The following is a 15610-nucleotide window of genomic DNA, read 5'->3' on the forward strand; positions in this document are numbered from 1 at the left end:
CTATCTATCTATCTATCTATCTATCTATCTATCTATCTATCTATCTATCTATGATAGATAGATAGATAGATAGATAGATAGATAGATAGATAGATAGATAGATAGATAGATAGATAGATAGATAGATAGATAGATTTATGAAAATTTTTTCAATTTATGAAAAAATTACTTAGGAATAATAGTTCAAGAATCCTCAAGGACACTGTACTGATGAATGTAAACATTGTTAAACTGGTTCGATTCATCAGACACTTTCTCTTTTGCATTTGGCTGTTTATTCTTTTTCTGATGAACAGCAACGTTTGTTTAAACAAAATATAAAAAAAATTGTTTACCTGCTTATATTCAGGTCTTTCTGCACATTTACTGGAGAATTAAAGGACCATATAAATATATACCTGTATAAGTATATTATATATATCAGTGGCGGGCAATGCATGTGGTTCCTCGGCTTTCGGTGGGGACTTACCCGACTTAATCCACCTCTTAATACCACCACTCACGTCACAATTACAGAAACCATCAATACTATACAAAAACGCAATATAACAACGCATGGCATTACAGAGAGAGAGGCATTTCACATATGGAGGTGAATACCATTTTACTAAAGCAAGAAACCAGGTTAAGACTCCAAGTTTCTACACTACCACCACAACTGTGCCTCCTACATCATCTGGAGCAGTTCAGAATCAATATTTGTCTAATAACAAAAACACTAAAAATGTAAAAAAAAATACAACCTACTCACCAGATGTTAGGAATCCCCCTGCCACGCCCCCTTCGGCGGCTGTCATGCCTCCGCTTTCTCTGAAGCGCCTGGCTTAATCACAGACACATTGGACTCATCTGCTACTCATTCCTGGCTCCTATATAAACCCCTCACTTTCACTTACTCACTGTCCGTTATTGTTTGTAAGTGTATGTGTTGTTATGCGTATCCTTATGCGTTCCTTTCCTTTCGGACTCTACACTCTCTCTCCACGGCTGCGCTTTCTCCCCAAAGCACACCCCGGATTACCCCTATCTTCCCGGGCGTTCGTTCTTGGACTGTGTGGACTTTGCCCCTCCAGGGCGTACCACGGTTATCCCTCTTTGGATTTGTAAGGACTGTTGTGTGTGTGTTTGCGTTTATTTTTCTCTCTGACTCTCTTTATTAAACCCAAGCGAGCTGTACTCCGGCTTCCGCCTCCGTTCATTTGCCCCCTGACACCAGAGATGCAGACTCATAATTTGTACCACTCCTCAGAGGCTGTAAGCCAGTGGTACCACTCTTATTCACTGTGTCAGCCCGCTTGAGCACTTCCGGCATTGCCGCCTCCATCATCGAGGAACCGCCCCCTTCCAACCTGCTGCACAGAAATGGCGTCTATCTTTCTAACACTTATTTGTCCTTCGGCTTCCCGACCGTGCCTGTTTTCCCGACTCTCCCCTCAGCGTTACGGTTCCCGGCTCTGCTCACGCTCAACGCGTTCCAGTTCCTGGCTCCGCTTTGTTCAACGCACTCCGGTTCCCGGCTTGGCTCTGCTTGCATTTCCCGAATCGGCTCTGCTCGCGCTCTGCACACTCGCTTCTTTGGCGCGGCTCATCTTCACATCCGCCTTGGATCCTAAACCTGAACTGCTGACAGAACAATCTGGCCAACATGGATCACACGGATGTCCCTGCCTCTAGTGCTGCTCTAACTGCTTTGTCTCGCTGACAAGCAGCGCAGGAGCAACAGATTCAAAACCTTTCTGCAGGTGTGCAGGAAATCATGGGATTCTTGCGCACACGTTTTCCTCCAGGGCCTCTCCTCTGCCGTTAAGGACGAACTCGCCGAACGTGATCCACCCCAGGATCTGTATTCACGCATCGATCGGCGCATAAGGGAACGCCACTGGAAGTGTAGTTACCCCGCTCAGGCCCTAGATTCTCGCAGTGATTCCACTATAAGCAGCTCCCCATCTCGTGCTTCAGGTTCTGGCACCCGTTCTTTCTCTCTGCCGCAGGCCATGGAAATAGGACGCCATCACCTGACCCACACCGAGAAGGAGAGACGTCGGTCACTGGGTCTATGCCTCTACTGCAGAGGTAAAGTGCACATGGCCGCATCCTGCCCAATAAAGCTTGGAACAGTCTTCCTGACAGTGTTCGGGGCTCAGACACACTCTCCCAGGTTAAGTGCTGATTAAAAACGTATCTTTTTAGCAAAGCCTACTCATAACATACATCTCACATCATAACCTTGTGCTCCAGAACATCTGATCACATGCACATTATTAACTTGTGCTGTTAATATCATAAACAGCAGCTATGCTTATTTCTCTCCACTGCTTCTCTTTCTCTCCCCATCCCGAGGCATCCTGAGGTTTGGCCAGCTCCAATCACGTCCCACCTCATGAAGATTATGGACCTTTGAAAAAGTAGATGCCGAACTCGCAAACATCCTGAACAATCTAGGGACGTACCAGTGCCAATTGGATCCCACTGCATATGTGGAGTTTTGACATTGGACCTCCTGGAGTGTTTAAAGGCTCTGGCATGGAGAAGCTGGTGCTGGATCTGTGATGATCACAAATGTCGAGCTATTTTATGAGTTGCTTAGTAGCTCCTAGTTTTATAACCATAAAGACTGTAGAAGACTGTAGAAAGAACATTAATGTTGAAAGATTTATGATCAAACTCTTGATGTCACCCAAATGAGGATGGGTTCCTCTTTTAAATCTGGTTCCTTTCAAGGTTTCTTCCTCATAACATCTAAGGGAGTTTTTCCTTGTCACAGTCACCACGGCTTGCTTATCAGGGATAAATGCACACCATTCACATTGACTGTTGATTTCTGTAAAGCTGCTTTGAGACAATGTCTGTTGTGAAATGCGCTATAGAAATAAACTTGACTTGACTTGACTTAAAAGGCAAGGCTCGTCAGTAAAGGAGGGAGGACCCACAAGCCCCTCTTCCCTCACTCTCTTAAAACCCACCATCTTGGTCCACCTTCAGGCAGACCCCAGAGGTACGGAATTGGCTGCCTTCGTCGACTCGGGGGCCGACGCCAAGTTCATCGACCTCAAGCTTGCCAAGCAACTACAAGTCCCCATGAACTTAAAAACAGATCTAAGAACTGGTCCACTCTCTTTATCGCCACACTTTTTCTCTGCACATATTTTTCTTTTCGCACTACGACACTTTAAACTCTGGACTGTCAGTTTAGCTCTGGACTTACACAGCACAGTGCACTTTATACTTTATACCACACCATACCACACATGGACACTCTAAGGACACTCACATAAAGTGAGGCGAATATGAAATCTGATTGGTTAAAAAAAACAGACCCGTTGCTAATAGAGACTAAGGTAAAAAGGCCAGCAGTACAGACTTTGCAGGCCCTGGGCAGATTAGATTGACATGGCAGCACATAGAGGCTGACATCTGATTGGACAAAAAAAATCTAACATCCACATACACGTACTGGAAGCAGTGCAGCCAAGAGAAACGCTATGAAATGAAGAGAATAAACCGTTGGGAATATATTAATACAATTCCATGGAACAAATATTATAATTTAGGTTGTAAATGTAAGTTAGTGCTTTAGAGAAGGCTTTGCTAGCCCTGACGGCCCACCACTGATATATATACTATATTGTATGTGAAATCTATAGAACCTGTACAGACCATATATTGTTTTTATTTTTACGATATTAGACACATACATAACCATACACAGTATGACTGTAGAATAGGAACAAATGCAAGTAAAAATAAAAAGTAAATATTCGCTTTAATTTTACCAATAGAGTTTTTAACATGTTGCTCAGGTCGATGTCAACCATGATATATTTGACTGCTCTCTTTTTTAAATTAAAAAAGATTTTGTGCAATGTCATATCCCAGGAACTGCCTAAATTTTCTCAGCGGGTAACAGCTCTGTAAGCTTAGTGATTGTCTCTACTTTCGAATGTTAATGTCTATTTTTTTAATCTTTCAGTCTGATTTGGTCAGCATGAGACCATCTATTAAGATTTTAAAATTCCAAAACCATCACACTAAAAAAAAAAGGGTTACATCATTTGAATAATGTCACATTTGTACCAGCCTGTTCTTGCTCACACTGAGTAATGGTTAAGTTAAGAATTTGAGAATGTCTCTGTGTTATATTGAAAGTATCTGCTGTTGAATATGTAGGCATGCAAACAAGGCACTTATAATGATAAATGGACTAATAAAATAAAATATTTATATAATAAAACAGAAAAAAAGATGTTTAATTTTCTAATTTGGAAATCCAGCAGACCTGAATACCAACAATTATTATGTTTTGTTGTTGTTTTAGGTCATATCTGCACTCTGACTGACTCTTAGCTATGCCACCAAGCTTGCAAAATAGAATCTCAAGCTCACAGAGTCAAAAAATGCCCAGATGCATGTCTCAAATCTCCAAAAAACTGGTGTAATAGCTAGCTTGCTCTGAGTGTTCCTGTCCATCTGTCTAACAGTCAGGGTGGATGAGTTACCAGTGATTGTGTGGGGGTAATAGTTCCACGCCTTCTCTGTTACATAGAAGATCTTGGGAACAACCGCTCGCGCCCAGCTGGGCAGCTTGCTGAAAATGAGAAAAAAAGAGAACAAAATGGAAGATGAGAATTTTTTTTCCTTACTGAGTATCAGAAAGATTTAAACTGTCAGCACAGAATGTCAGGAGTAACTGTTTTTGTTACTGGCTGACTATAAGATCAGGATTAAATTGTATAAAGTGCAAAGACAGTATGAATTCAGTTTGTAACAGATAAACAAGGCACACACTAGATATAACAGACTGGGAAGCGCTTGGATCAGTTGTACCTCCTAAGAATGAAGACATATGAACATGCACTTGGGTTAGAAAAGGCGGGATTAATGCTGAAATGCCAGTTTGAGAAGCAATGAAAATATGATTAATAAAACCAAATCTAAACAAACAAATTTACATCCGAATAAATTGTTGAGGTGAAGTGGACCAATTAGAGCTTTAAGCCAATGTTAACTGAGTGTTGAGGAAAACGTTTATGTTGACTTGGCACAGTCAGTATGTGTATGATTTTGTACACCTGTGACTGTTTAAGTGGATGGGCACACATTAGAGTGAACATGAGGCAGCCTATAAAAATGCAAATTGATCATAAAACAGGGTCTGAATAAATCTGCCTTTACACTTATTAAAATTGCAGAGATTATTTGCATTGTTGCATTGTACACGAGTGCATATTGCTTGCTACAATCATGCTTGATTACACAGATCTTTTTATATTTATTGTTACTTGTTATAGTTATTGTTTTTATATTACTATTCTGATTGTTTCCCTAACCTTACAAATTATGGTTATGCGTTAAATGCACTATCAAAGTGTAAATATGGTCCCCCGGAGTAAAATCGTAGTATTATATGTGTTATATAAGCCTGACCTCAGCTGTCTGTCTTCCTGTGTAGTTCCGCAGGAGGCTGCCACCCTTGTCTCTTTCTCCCGTTTCATCTCTAAGTACTCCTTTTGTTTCCATACCAAGTTCTCTTAGTCTCCCAATTTGCATTTGCCCCCTTTGTTTTTTTAAATCTGCATTACTTTCATCCACCTTTCAATCCTCTTATGTAATTGGTATAATTTCAGAAACTGGCTGTAATGAACAGCTGGACTTTTGGCTTCGATCTCTCAAAATAAACTATTATCAGCCCTGGTTGATAGATTCAGCAATATTGTGGCAGCATGGCAAATTTACCACTTTTGTTTGATATGCTCTCTTCAAATATATAGCAAATTTAAAACTAATTCTTTTCATCACAAGTTGCAACAACACAGACATTGATCCTCATTACATCAGTTTTACTACATACATTTTTTCACATAAGCTTTTTTTGCACTGATCGAATCGAGTGCTCACTCTGGGGAAGGAAATCCTGGTTTAATGATTGACAAAGTGCCAACATGGCTAGGCTTATGCATGCATATGTTTCGGTTTAGCTGTATTCATCTATACCCACTGCTCCACATATTTAGTACTATAAGATTTTTTCTTTCTATCTCGAGATAAAAATGTAAAACAAACTAAAGTGGTCAGCCTTTTAAGTATAACTTGGTTATCAGGTCAATGCAATTAGATTATGACAGCTTATGAAGCACAATTTGGTTTATATTAAACCTGATACATCGGTTTAACGTGTCAGAACTTAACATGTCCGATCAACTTCAATTCAATTAAAAAAATTTTGTGTAGCTTGTTTAACATTGGACAATGACACAAAGCAACTTTACATAAATATATATACTGAATAAAATTATAAATGCAACATTTTTGTTTTTGCCCCCATTTTACATGAGCTGAACTCAAAGATCTGAAATACTTTTTCTATGTACACAAATCTAAATCTGCATTAGTGAGCACTTCTCCTTTGCCAAGAGAATCCATCCACCTCACAGGTTTGGCATATCAAGATGCTGATTAGACAGCATGATTATTGCACAGGTGTGCCTTAGGCTGGCTACAATAAAAGGTCACTCTAAGATGTGCAGTTTCGTCACACAGCACAATGCCACAGATGTCGCAAGTTTTGAGGGAACGTGCAATTGGCATGCTGACTGCATGAATGTACACCAGAGCTGTTGCCCATTAATTAAATGTTAATTTCTCTACCATAAGCCATCTCCAAAGGCGTTTCAGAAAATTTGCCAATACATCCAACCGGCCTTACACAGACCACGTGTAACCACACCAGCCCAGAACCTCCAATTTCAGCATCTTCCCCTTTCAAGATTGTCTGAGACCAGCCACCTGGACAGCTGCTGCAACAATCGGTTTGCATAACCAAAGAATTTCTGCTCAAACTGTCAGAAACCATCTCAGGGAAGCTCATCTGCATGCTCGTCGTCCTCATTGGGGTCTCAACCTGACTGCAGTTCGTCATCGTAACCGACTTGAGTGGGCAAATGCTCACATTCGATGGCATCTGGCATTTTGTAGAAGTGTTCTCGTCACAGATGAATCCTGGTTTTCACTGTACAGGGCAGATGGCAGACAGCGTGTATGGTGTCATGTGGGTGAGTGGTTTGCTGATGTCAACGTTGTGGATCGAGTGGCCCATGGTGGCGGTGGGGTTATGGTATGTTATGTATGTTAAGGACAACAAACACAGGTGCATTTTATTAATGGTATTTTGAATGCACAGAGACACCGTGACAAAATACTGAGGCCCACTGTTGTGCCATTTATCCATGACCATCACCTCATGTTACAGCATGATAATGCACGGCTCCACGTTGCAAGGATCTGTACACAATTCCTGGAAGTTCTTGCATGGCCAGCAGACCTACCGGACATGTCACCGATTCAGCATGTTTGAATCCTCCCAGACCCCAATACAGTAAAACTGCACATTTTAGGTGTCCTTTTATTGTGCCAAGCCTAAGGCACACCTGTGCAATAATCATGCTGTCTAATCAGCATCTTGATATGCCACACCTGTGAGGTGGATGGATTATCTCTGCAAAGGAGAGCTGCTCACTAACTTAGATTTGTGAACAATATTTAAGAAAAATAGGCCTTTTGTGTACATAGAAAAAGCTTTAAATCTTTGAGTTCATCTCATGAAAAATGGAGGCAAAAACAAAAGTGTTGGTTTATAATTTTGTTCCGTATATACTAAAACCAGAAAAAAACAAAAATGTATTTATTTTTCCCTTTAAGTTTATAAGCAAGCCAGAGGGAGTGATAAAAAAAAAATAAATGAAAAAAAACAAACATTGAGAGCATCCAGGCTCAAAAGGGAACCCATCTTCATCTGGGTGACACCAGATAATAATTTATTGTAGTTTCATAATGAAGGCTATTTTGTTGAAGTCATCAACTGTTCACTGATTGAGACTTATGTGCAAAGGCCCTCGAACCATCCCTCTAACTAACGATATATATTTTTTTGGGTTTAATTGTCCACTGCATTGAATTCAGACTATTTACAAGCATCAGTCAATTTCCTGAAATGTGTCAAGATCCTTTGTCTACCATTTCCATGCAGAAGACAGCTGCCTTTTGTAGCTTTCGTATCCAGTGGGGTTTGGCTCATATCACGAGTGAAAGACTGCAGGCAAAAAAGCAGCAAGTATTAAAGAAAAACATGTCTTTTCCTCTCCTAGCAAAACAGGCCAAGCTTGTTACAGAGGAAAAGCTGAGGTCACGCATGCTGTCAAACCCCTCTCAAGGTCCCACAGCATAAATGAAATTGCACTGGAAAGCTTAGCAAAGTGCAGAAATAGACTGCAGGGCCACTATGTAAAAACAACGTTGGTCCTTGATCAGCAGTCGTGCCTGTGAGGCCTGAAAGGTTAAGAATTGTATTTAGGATCAGAGGAGGGCTATGAGATGAACTCAGGTGTGAAATAATATTGTCTACATTGCACACATACAGTAGCATGAATCATAATGCTACAGGACACCTACATAAGCTCTTCCTGATGACTGACATAAACGAACTGCTGCTGACATTTACCTCATTTGGCTGACACTTTTACCCAAAGTGACTTACCATTGAGCAGTAAACAGGCTAAAACTGACTTGCAGCCTAAGTGGCAGGCTGATCCTGCTGTGATTTGGACTTTTTAAACAATTCTTAGCAAATTTGCTCACCAAAGCGCTAACTGTGGTGTGATTATTATTGGTTTATTCTGTGTTTGATATAGAGCTCTTTAAGAGAGTTGGGGGCTGGGATGAGCCAAGGCCAGGAACAAAGAGAACTGTTGGTGAGGAGGAAAAAAGAATAAAAATTGTTGAGCTGCTGAGTTAACACGTTAAACAGATCTCCTCTACTTTGTGGAAAAACACGACATGCTGTCAGAAGTAAAGTGATACGAGAGGTGTGACAGAGTGAGAACACAAGAAAAGAAAGTTTGCGGCAGTTGAGCGTGCAGAATGAGCTAGGACGACGTAGATCCCACGGCGGCGCAGCAACAACTCCAGACGAATGTGAGCGCCACCTTCACGATTTAGCCTCCGGAGCCGTTCAATTTCTCAAGACCTCGACAGTGGGAGGAAAGGATACGGCGGGTTGAAAGATTTCGACTGCCCAGTAATTTATGTCAGCTTGCAGGGGAACCAGGTGAATACATTAAAATACTGCATGGGAGAAGAGGTAGATGATGTGTTAAGAGGGCAGTCTTTGGCTGATGTGCAGCGACAGGAGTACGATACTGTTAAAGAGACATTCAACAGATTTTTGTGCCCAAAAAGAACGTAATCTACTGTACGAATGAGCAAGATTCGATCAAAGACTGCAGCAGCCAAATTAACCATCTGATAATTTTATAACAGCCCTGTATGCTCTTGCAGAAAACTATGGTGCTCTTCATGACAAACTGCTCAGAGATAGACATGTAGTTGGTTTAAGAGACAGTACATCATCTGAGCGGATTCAGCTAGACAGACACCTCACTCTTGAGAAAGCTATTAATATGACACGACAATCAGAAGTCATTAAAAACAGCAGGCTGACTTAATAGGTGAGTCAAGAAGTGGGGCGGAAATCGATGCGGTGGCTGCAAAAACAAGCAAAATAACAGTCACACAGATCCCGTTAAAAATTAAAAAAGAGCAGTTTTCCTAAGCATGCATCAACCTCAACTCGGAACAAAAATAATACAAGGCCTTGTCAAAGATGTGAAAAAAATACCTGGTCATGGGAAAAAAAGATGTTTCTTGCCACATATGCGGGAAAAAAGGGCACGAATGTGTACGAATGCCAAAACAGTGAAGCAGAGCTGTGCAATGAATCACCAGAGGATTCTTGGGCTGTGGAGCTGTTTATTAGACACCATAAAGTCAATCAGAATGTTACTTTCCGGTCATCCCAGAGTCTACATTCAAAGAAATAACAAAGGGGGTAATTAATTCTTAATGCAGACAAGCTATTACTTGGGCCATGTGGCAGTCCATTCTCTGTGATTGGGATGTCGCCTGAGTCCCTTAGCAAGGGTGAGCTCACTGTTCAAGAAAATGTGTATGTGGTTAAGGATCTGCACACAGCACTTCTAGGTCGGCCAGCGATTTTAAAGCACAAACTTGTAGCTTGGCTTGGCAGTGTGGATGTGAGCATACTCAAAAGCATGTAGCAGAATGTATGGTTATGGTATGGCTACAACATCAAGCACAAGCCGAACGTTACTCCATTCTCCCTAGCAACCCCTTGAAGAGTTTCACTTCCCTTGTTGGGAAAGGTTAAAAAGGAGTTAGCAGCTTGGATTCATAACAAAGGTTGAGGAGCCAACCGACCGATGCTCCTCAACATGGTACCTGTGCCCAAGAAGAATGGTAACAGTACGTATCTGCGTTGACCTTACCAAACTGAATAAGGCTGTATGTAGGGAGAAGTACATTATGACTTCGGTAGAGCAGTCATTATGACTTCGGTAGAGCAGCAGTGGCCAAAGGTTTCAGTAAGTTGGATGCAAACATGGGGTTCCGGCAGATTCCACTGTTAAACCAATAAACCAAATATACAACATTTATAACCCCATTTGGGAGATTATTTTTTTCAACAGGCTCCCGTTTTGCATTCTGCACCAGATTCAAGTTTCTGGGTCATGAAATTATGAAGAGTGAGACATGATCCAGACAAGACTAGAGTGGTGCTACAGATGAAAGAGCCATCAACCATCTGTAAAATCTGCTTTATGGTATACCAACTGGGTAAATTTATACTATGTCTTGCAGAGAATGACAGGCCACTGTGGGACCTTCTGTTAAAAAGTACCACTGGGGCTGGGGTAAAGCACAGCAAGTGGCCTTCAGTGATCTTAAAAGGGAGCTCTCATCCACCCCTGTGCTAGCTTTGTACAACCCGAAAAAAATAACTGAAACTGTCTGCTGACGCATCATCATACGGCCTTGGTGTGGTTCTTCTACAGAAAGAGGAGGAGCAGTAAAAACCAGTGGCTTATGCGTCATGTTTACTTACCCCTACAGAACAACAGTATGCTCAGGTGGAATAGGAGGCCTTAGGTCTGATGAGAAAGGATTAAAGACTTCCATCTGGAGACAGACCCCAAACCCCTGGAGAGCCTGTTGTCGATTCAAGACCTAGCAGAACTTCCTCAGAGATTTCTGAGATTCCGGATGAGGTTGATTACACCATCATACATACATCTGGCAAAACATTGGTGACAACTGACACATTGTCTCGTTCACTAGTAACAAACAGCCTGAGAGAACACAATTCTGATGCTGACTTGATGAAAGACACAGTCATCTATGTAGAGACTGTTATAGAATGCAGGTCATCCAGTCCTCCCTATTTGGTGGAACTAAGAGAACAGCTGAAAATACACCCTGCATGCTCTCAGGTGATAGAGTGATGCCACTAAGGATGGCCATACATCAGCCACATAGCAGGTGAGGTAAGGAAATTCTGGCCTAAAAGAGCAGACCTCTTGGTTCATGATATTCTTCTATTAAAGCACAGTCATGGAGAAGCTGCACAAAGGGCACCAGGGAGTTTCTAGATGTTGACTGTGTGCTTGAGTCTCAGTGTGCTCGCTGGGGGCTAAGTGGACAGGTAAATTAGCTTTTTTTCTAAACTGCACCACATGTATTAAAGAACAGGTCAATCCAACTGAGGTTTTAATGCCTTCTGATTTTGAAACCAGATTGTGGCTTAAACTGGGTGCAGGCTTGTTTTCAATACATGGGAGCACTTACAGTGAGGAAAATAAGTATTTGAACACCCTGCTATTTTGCAAGTTCTCCCACTTAGAAATCATGGAGGGGTCTGAAATTGTCATCGTAGGTGCATGTCCACTGTGAGAGACATAATCTAAAAAAAGAAATCCAGAAATCACAATGTATGATTTTTTATTAGCAATCATTAGAAAATGGAAGAAGCTAAACATGACTGTCAATCTCCCTCGGACTGGGGCTCCATGCAAGATCTCACCTCGTGGGGTCTCAATGATCCTAAGGAAGGTGAGAAATCAGCCCAGAACTACACGGGAGGAGCTGGTCAATGACCTGAAAAGAGCTGGGACCACCGTTTCCAAGGTTACTGTTGGTAATACACTAAGACGTCATGGTTTGAAATCATGCATGGCACGGAAGGTTCCCCTGCTTAAACCAGTACATGTCCAGGCACGTCTTAAGTTTGCCAATGACTATTTGAATGATCCAGAGGAGTCATGGGAGAAAGTCATGTGGTCAGATGAGACCAAAATATAACTTTTGGGTCATAATTCCACTAAACGTGTTTGGAGGAAGAAGATTGATGAGTTTTTTATTTTTTATTTTTTTTATTAACATTTGTATGTGTGTGTTCTGATTGTGTGAAGCACCATGATGACAGCTTAAATCAATTGCCCCATGGGGATAAATAAAGCCCTGAACTGAACTAAACTGACTATCCCAAGAACACCATCCCTACCGTGAAGCATGGGGGTGGTAGCATCATGCTTTGGGGGTGTTTTTCTGCACATAGGACAGGGTGACTGCACTGTATTAAGAAGAGGATGACCGGGGCCATGTATTGCAAGGTTTTGGGGAAACAACCTCCTTCCCTCAGTTAGAGCATTGAAGATGGGTCAAGGCTGGGTCTTCCAACATGACAATGACCCGAAGCACACAGCCAGGATAACCAAGGAGTGGCTCTGTAAGAAGCATATCAAGGTTCTGGCATGGCCTAGCCAGTCTCCAGACCTAAACCCAATAGAGAATCTTTGGAGGGAGCTCAAACTCCGTGTTTCTCAGTGACAGGCCAGAAACCTGACTGATCTAGAGAAGATCTGTGTGGAGGAGTGGGCCAAAATCTAAAAACTACAGGAAATGTTTGACCTCTGTAATTGCAAACAAAGGCTAATGTACCAAATATTAACATTGACTTTCTCAGGTGTTCAAATACTTATTTGCAGTTGTATCATACAAATAAATAGTTGAAAAATCATACATTGTCATTTCTGTATTTTTTTTTTTTATTATGTCTCTCACAGTGGACACGCACCTACGATGACAATTTCAGACCCCTCCATGATTTCTAAGTGGGAGAACTTGCAAGGGTGTTCAAATACTTATTTTCCTCACTGTATATACTGATGGTGGACTATTTTTCCAGGTTTGTGGAGATTGCCAGGCTAACCCCTGCAAGACCAGATGATGTGATAATACACTTGAAGTGTATGTTTTCTCTGCATGGAATCAAAGAGTTCCTTTTCTCAGATAATGGACCTAAATGTTCCAGTCAGACGTTTGCAAACTTTGCAGTGGACTATGGCTTCAGTCACATCATCAGCAGCCCGAGATTTTCTCAAAGCAATGGAGAAGCTGAGCGTCATGTTCAGACGGTAAAACATCTTTTCAGCAAAGCAAAGGACCTACAAGTGTCAATGCTGGCCTACATGACAACACTGCTGCCAAATGGCTACAGCCCTGCTCAGCTCCTAATGGATACACGATAAAGAAGGAGAATAATTCAACCAAAGAGACTGGACATAAACATTTCTGAAAGCAAATGTGGGTTTTATATATTGTTAGTAAAAAAAAAAGTTAAAGGTTGGGATATAAACGGAACAGACAAACCACTAGTTCAAAAGTAATATTCGGGGACAAATAATAGTCATGTTATGACTTACTGTTTCAAGTTATGTTAGAAGGGTAGATGTGTTGTGATTATTATGTGTTTATTCTGTGTTTGATATGGGCTCTTTAAGAGAGTTGGGGGCTGGGTGTCAGGGACAGAAAAAAGGAAGAACTATAGGTGAGAAGGAAAAAATAAGTTGAGCTGCTGAGCTAACTTGTAAAATGGGTCTCCTCTCCTTTGTTGAAAAACACTACACTAACAACTGCATAACCACTGCCTTGTAAGCCTAACTGAATATTAATAAGCTGTCATAGATTACTTGGGTTAGCCAAAATTCCAAATTGACATAGTGTTCAAATTAACTGAGATAACGCTTTCTGGGATGATGTATATTTTATGTATATTTTGTAGATCCTTATACAACTTTCAGTAGAATCTAGACCCCCACTGGGGCAGGAATCAATCTGACCCATGCTCAGAGTAGGTGCAGTAGACAGAACAGTTAATTGGGTTGGGCTAGTTTAGAAATACTCTGCGGTCACCGGGAATACTTTAAACCAAATAATTTGAATAAAATTTAATAAAGTGCAGACAGTGTGTCTATTATGTACAGAACTATTTCTATTGTAAGATACACTAAGTGAACATTCTATTAAGTTAGCCAATTTGGTAGCAGCAGTGCAATGCATAAACTCATCTGGATACAGTGCATTTGGAAAGTATTCACAGCGCTTCACTTTTTCCACATTTTGTTATGTTACAACCTTATTCCTCAAAATTCTTCAAACAATAACCCATAATTACAATGTGAAAGAAGTATGTTTAAAATGCAAATTAATTAAAAAAATTTACATAAGTATTCACAGCCTTTGCTCAATGCTTAGTTGAAGCAGCTTTGGCACCAATTACAGCCTCAAGTCCTTTTGAATTTGATACTCGAGCTTGGCACACATTTTTTTAGTTTCTTCCATTCTTCTTTGCAGAATGTCTCAAAGATTGGGAGCGTCGATGCACATCCAGAGATCATGACTAGTCTCCCAGTTCCTCCCACTAAAAACATCCCCACTGCATGATGCTTCCACCACTATGCTTCACTGTAGGGATGCCATTGGCCAGGTAATAAGGGACCTGGTTTCCTCCAGACATGATGCTTTGCTTTCAGGCCAATTTTCAATCTTAGTTTCTAATGGTCTGAAAGTCCTTCAGGTGCTTTTTGGTAAACTCCAGGCAGGCTGTCATGTGCCTTTTACTAAGGAAGGGCTTCCATCTGTCCACTAAACCATACAGACCTGATTGGTGGAGTGCTGCAAGGATGTTTTTTCTTGTGGAGCTCTTCCAGAGTGACCGCCAGGTTCTTGGTCACCTCCCTGACTAAGACAATTCTCCCACTATCGCTTAGTTTGGCCAGACAGCCAACTATCCTCAAACAGACAGCCCACTCTATGAAAAGTCCTGGTGGTTCCAAACCTATTCCATTTATGAATAATAGAGGCCACTGTGCTCACTGGGACCTTTAATGCTGCAGAAATGCTTCTATACCCTTCCCCAGATATGTGCCTCAATACAATCCTGTCTCAGAGATCTACAGACAATTCCTTCGACTTCATGATTCGGTTTGTGCTCTGACATGCACTGTTAACTGTGGGACCTTATATAGACAGGTGTGTGCCTTTCCAAATCATGTCCAATCAACTGAATTTACCACAGGTGGACTCCAATCAATTTGTAGAAACATCTCAAGGATGATCAGTGAAAACATGATGCACCTGAGCTCAATTTTGAGTGTCATGGCAAAGGCTGTGAATACTTATATACATGTGATTCTTGTTTGTTTTTTATTTTTAATACATGTGCAAAGATTTCAAATACACTTCTTTCACATTGTTATTATGGGGTATTGTTTGTAAAATTCTGAGAAAAATAATGATTTTAATCGATTTTGGAATAAGGCTGTAACATAACAAAATGTGGAAAAAGTGAAGCATTGTGAATACTTTCCGGATGCACTGTATGGGCCAGCAGCTTCAGGTAATATTCACATCAACTAATAAA

General features: G+C 41.2%; 1 protein-coding gene across 1 annotated transcript in view; it reads right to left on the reverse strand.

The window, feature by feature from the left end:
- The window catches only part of pitpnc1a (phosphatidylinositol transfer protein cytoplasmic 1a), a 73015-nt gene that overhangs the window by 20338 nt on the left and 37067 nt on the right, over window positions 1-15610 (reverse strand). The window contains exon 4 of the mRNA XM_083566695.1: window positions 4497-4585. Within this exon, the coding sequence (XP_083422821.1) occupies window positions 4497-4585 (89 nt within the window). The remainder of the gene's footprint in view (window positions 1-4496; window positions 4586-15610) is intronic.

The sequence above is a fragment of the Silurus aristotelis genome (genome assembly GCF_946808225.1).
Source record: "Silurus aristotelis genome assembly, chromosome: 17".
Taxonomy (NCBI): Eukaryota; Metazoa; Chordata; class Actinopteri; order Siluriformes; family Siluridae; genus Silurus; species Silurus aristotelis.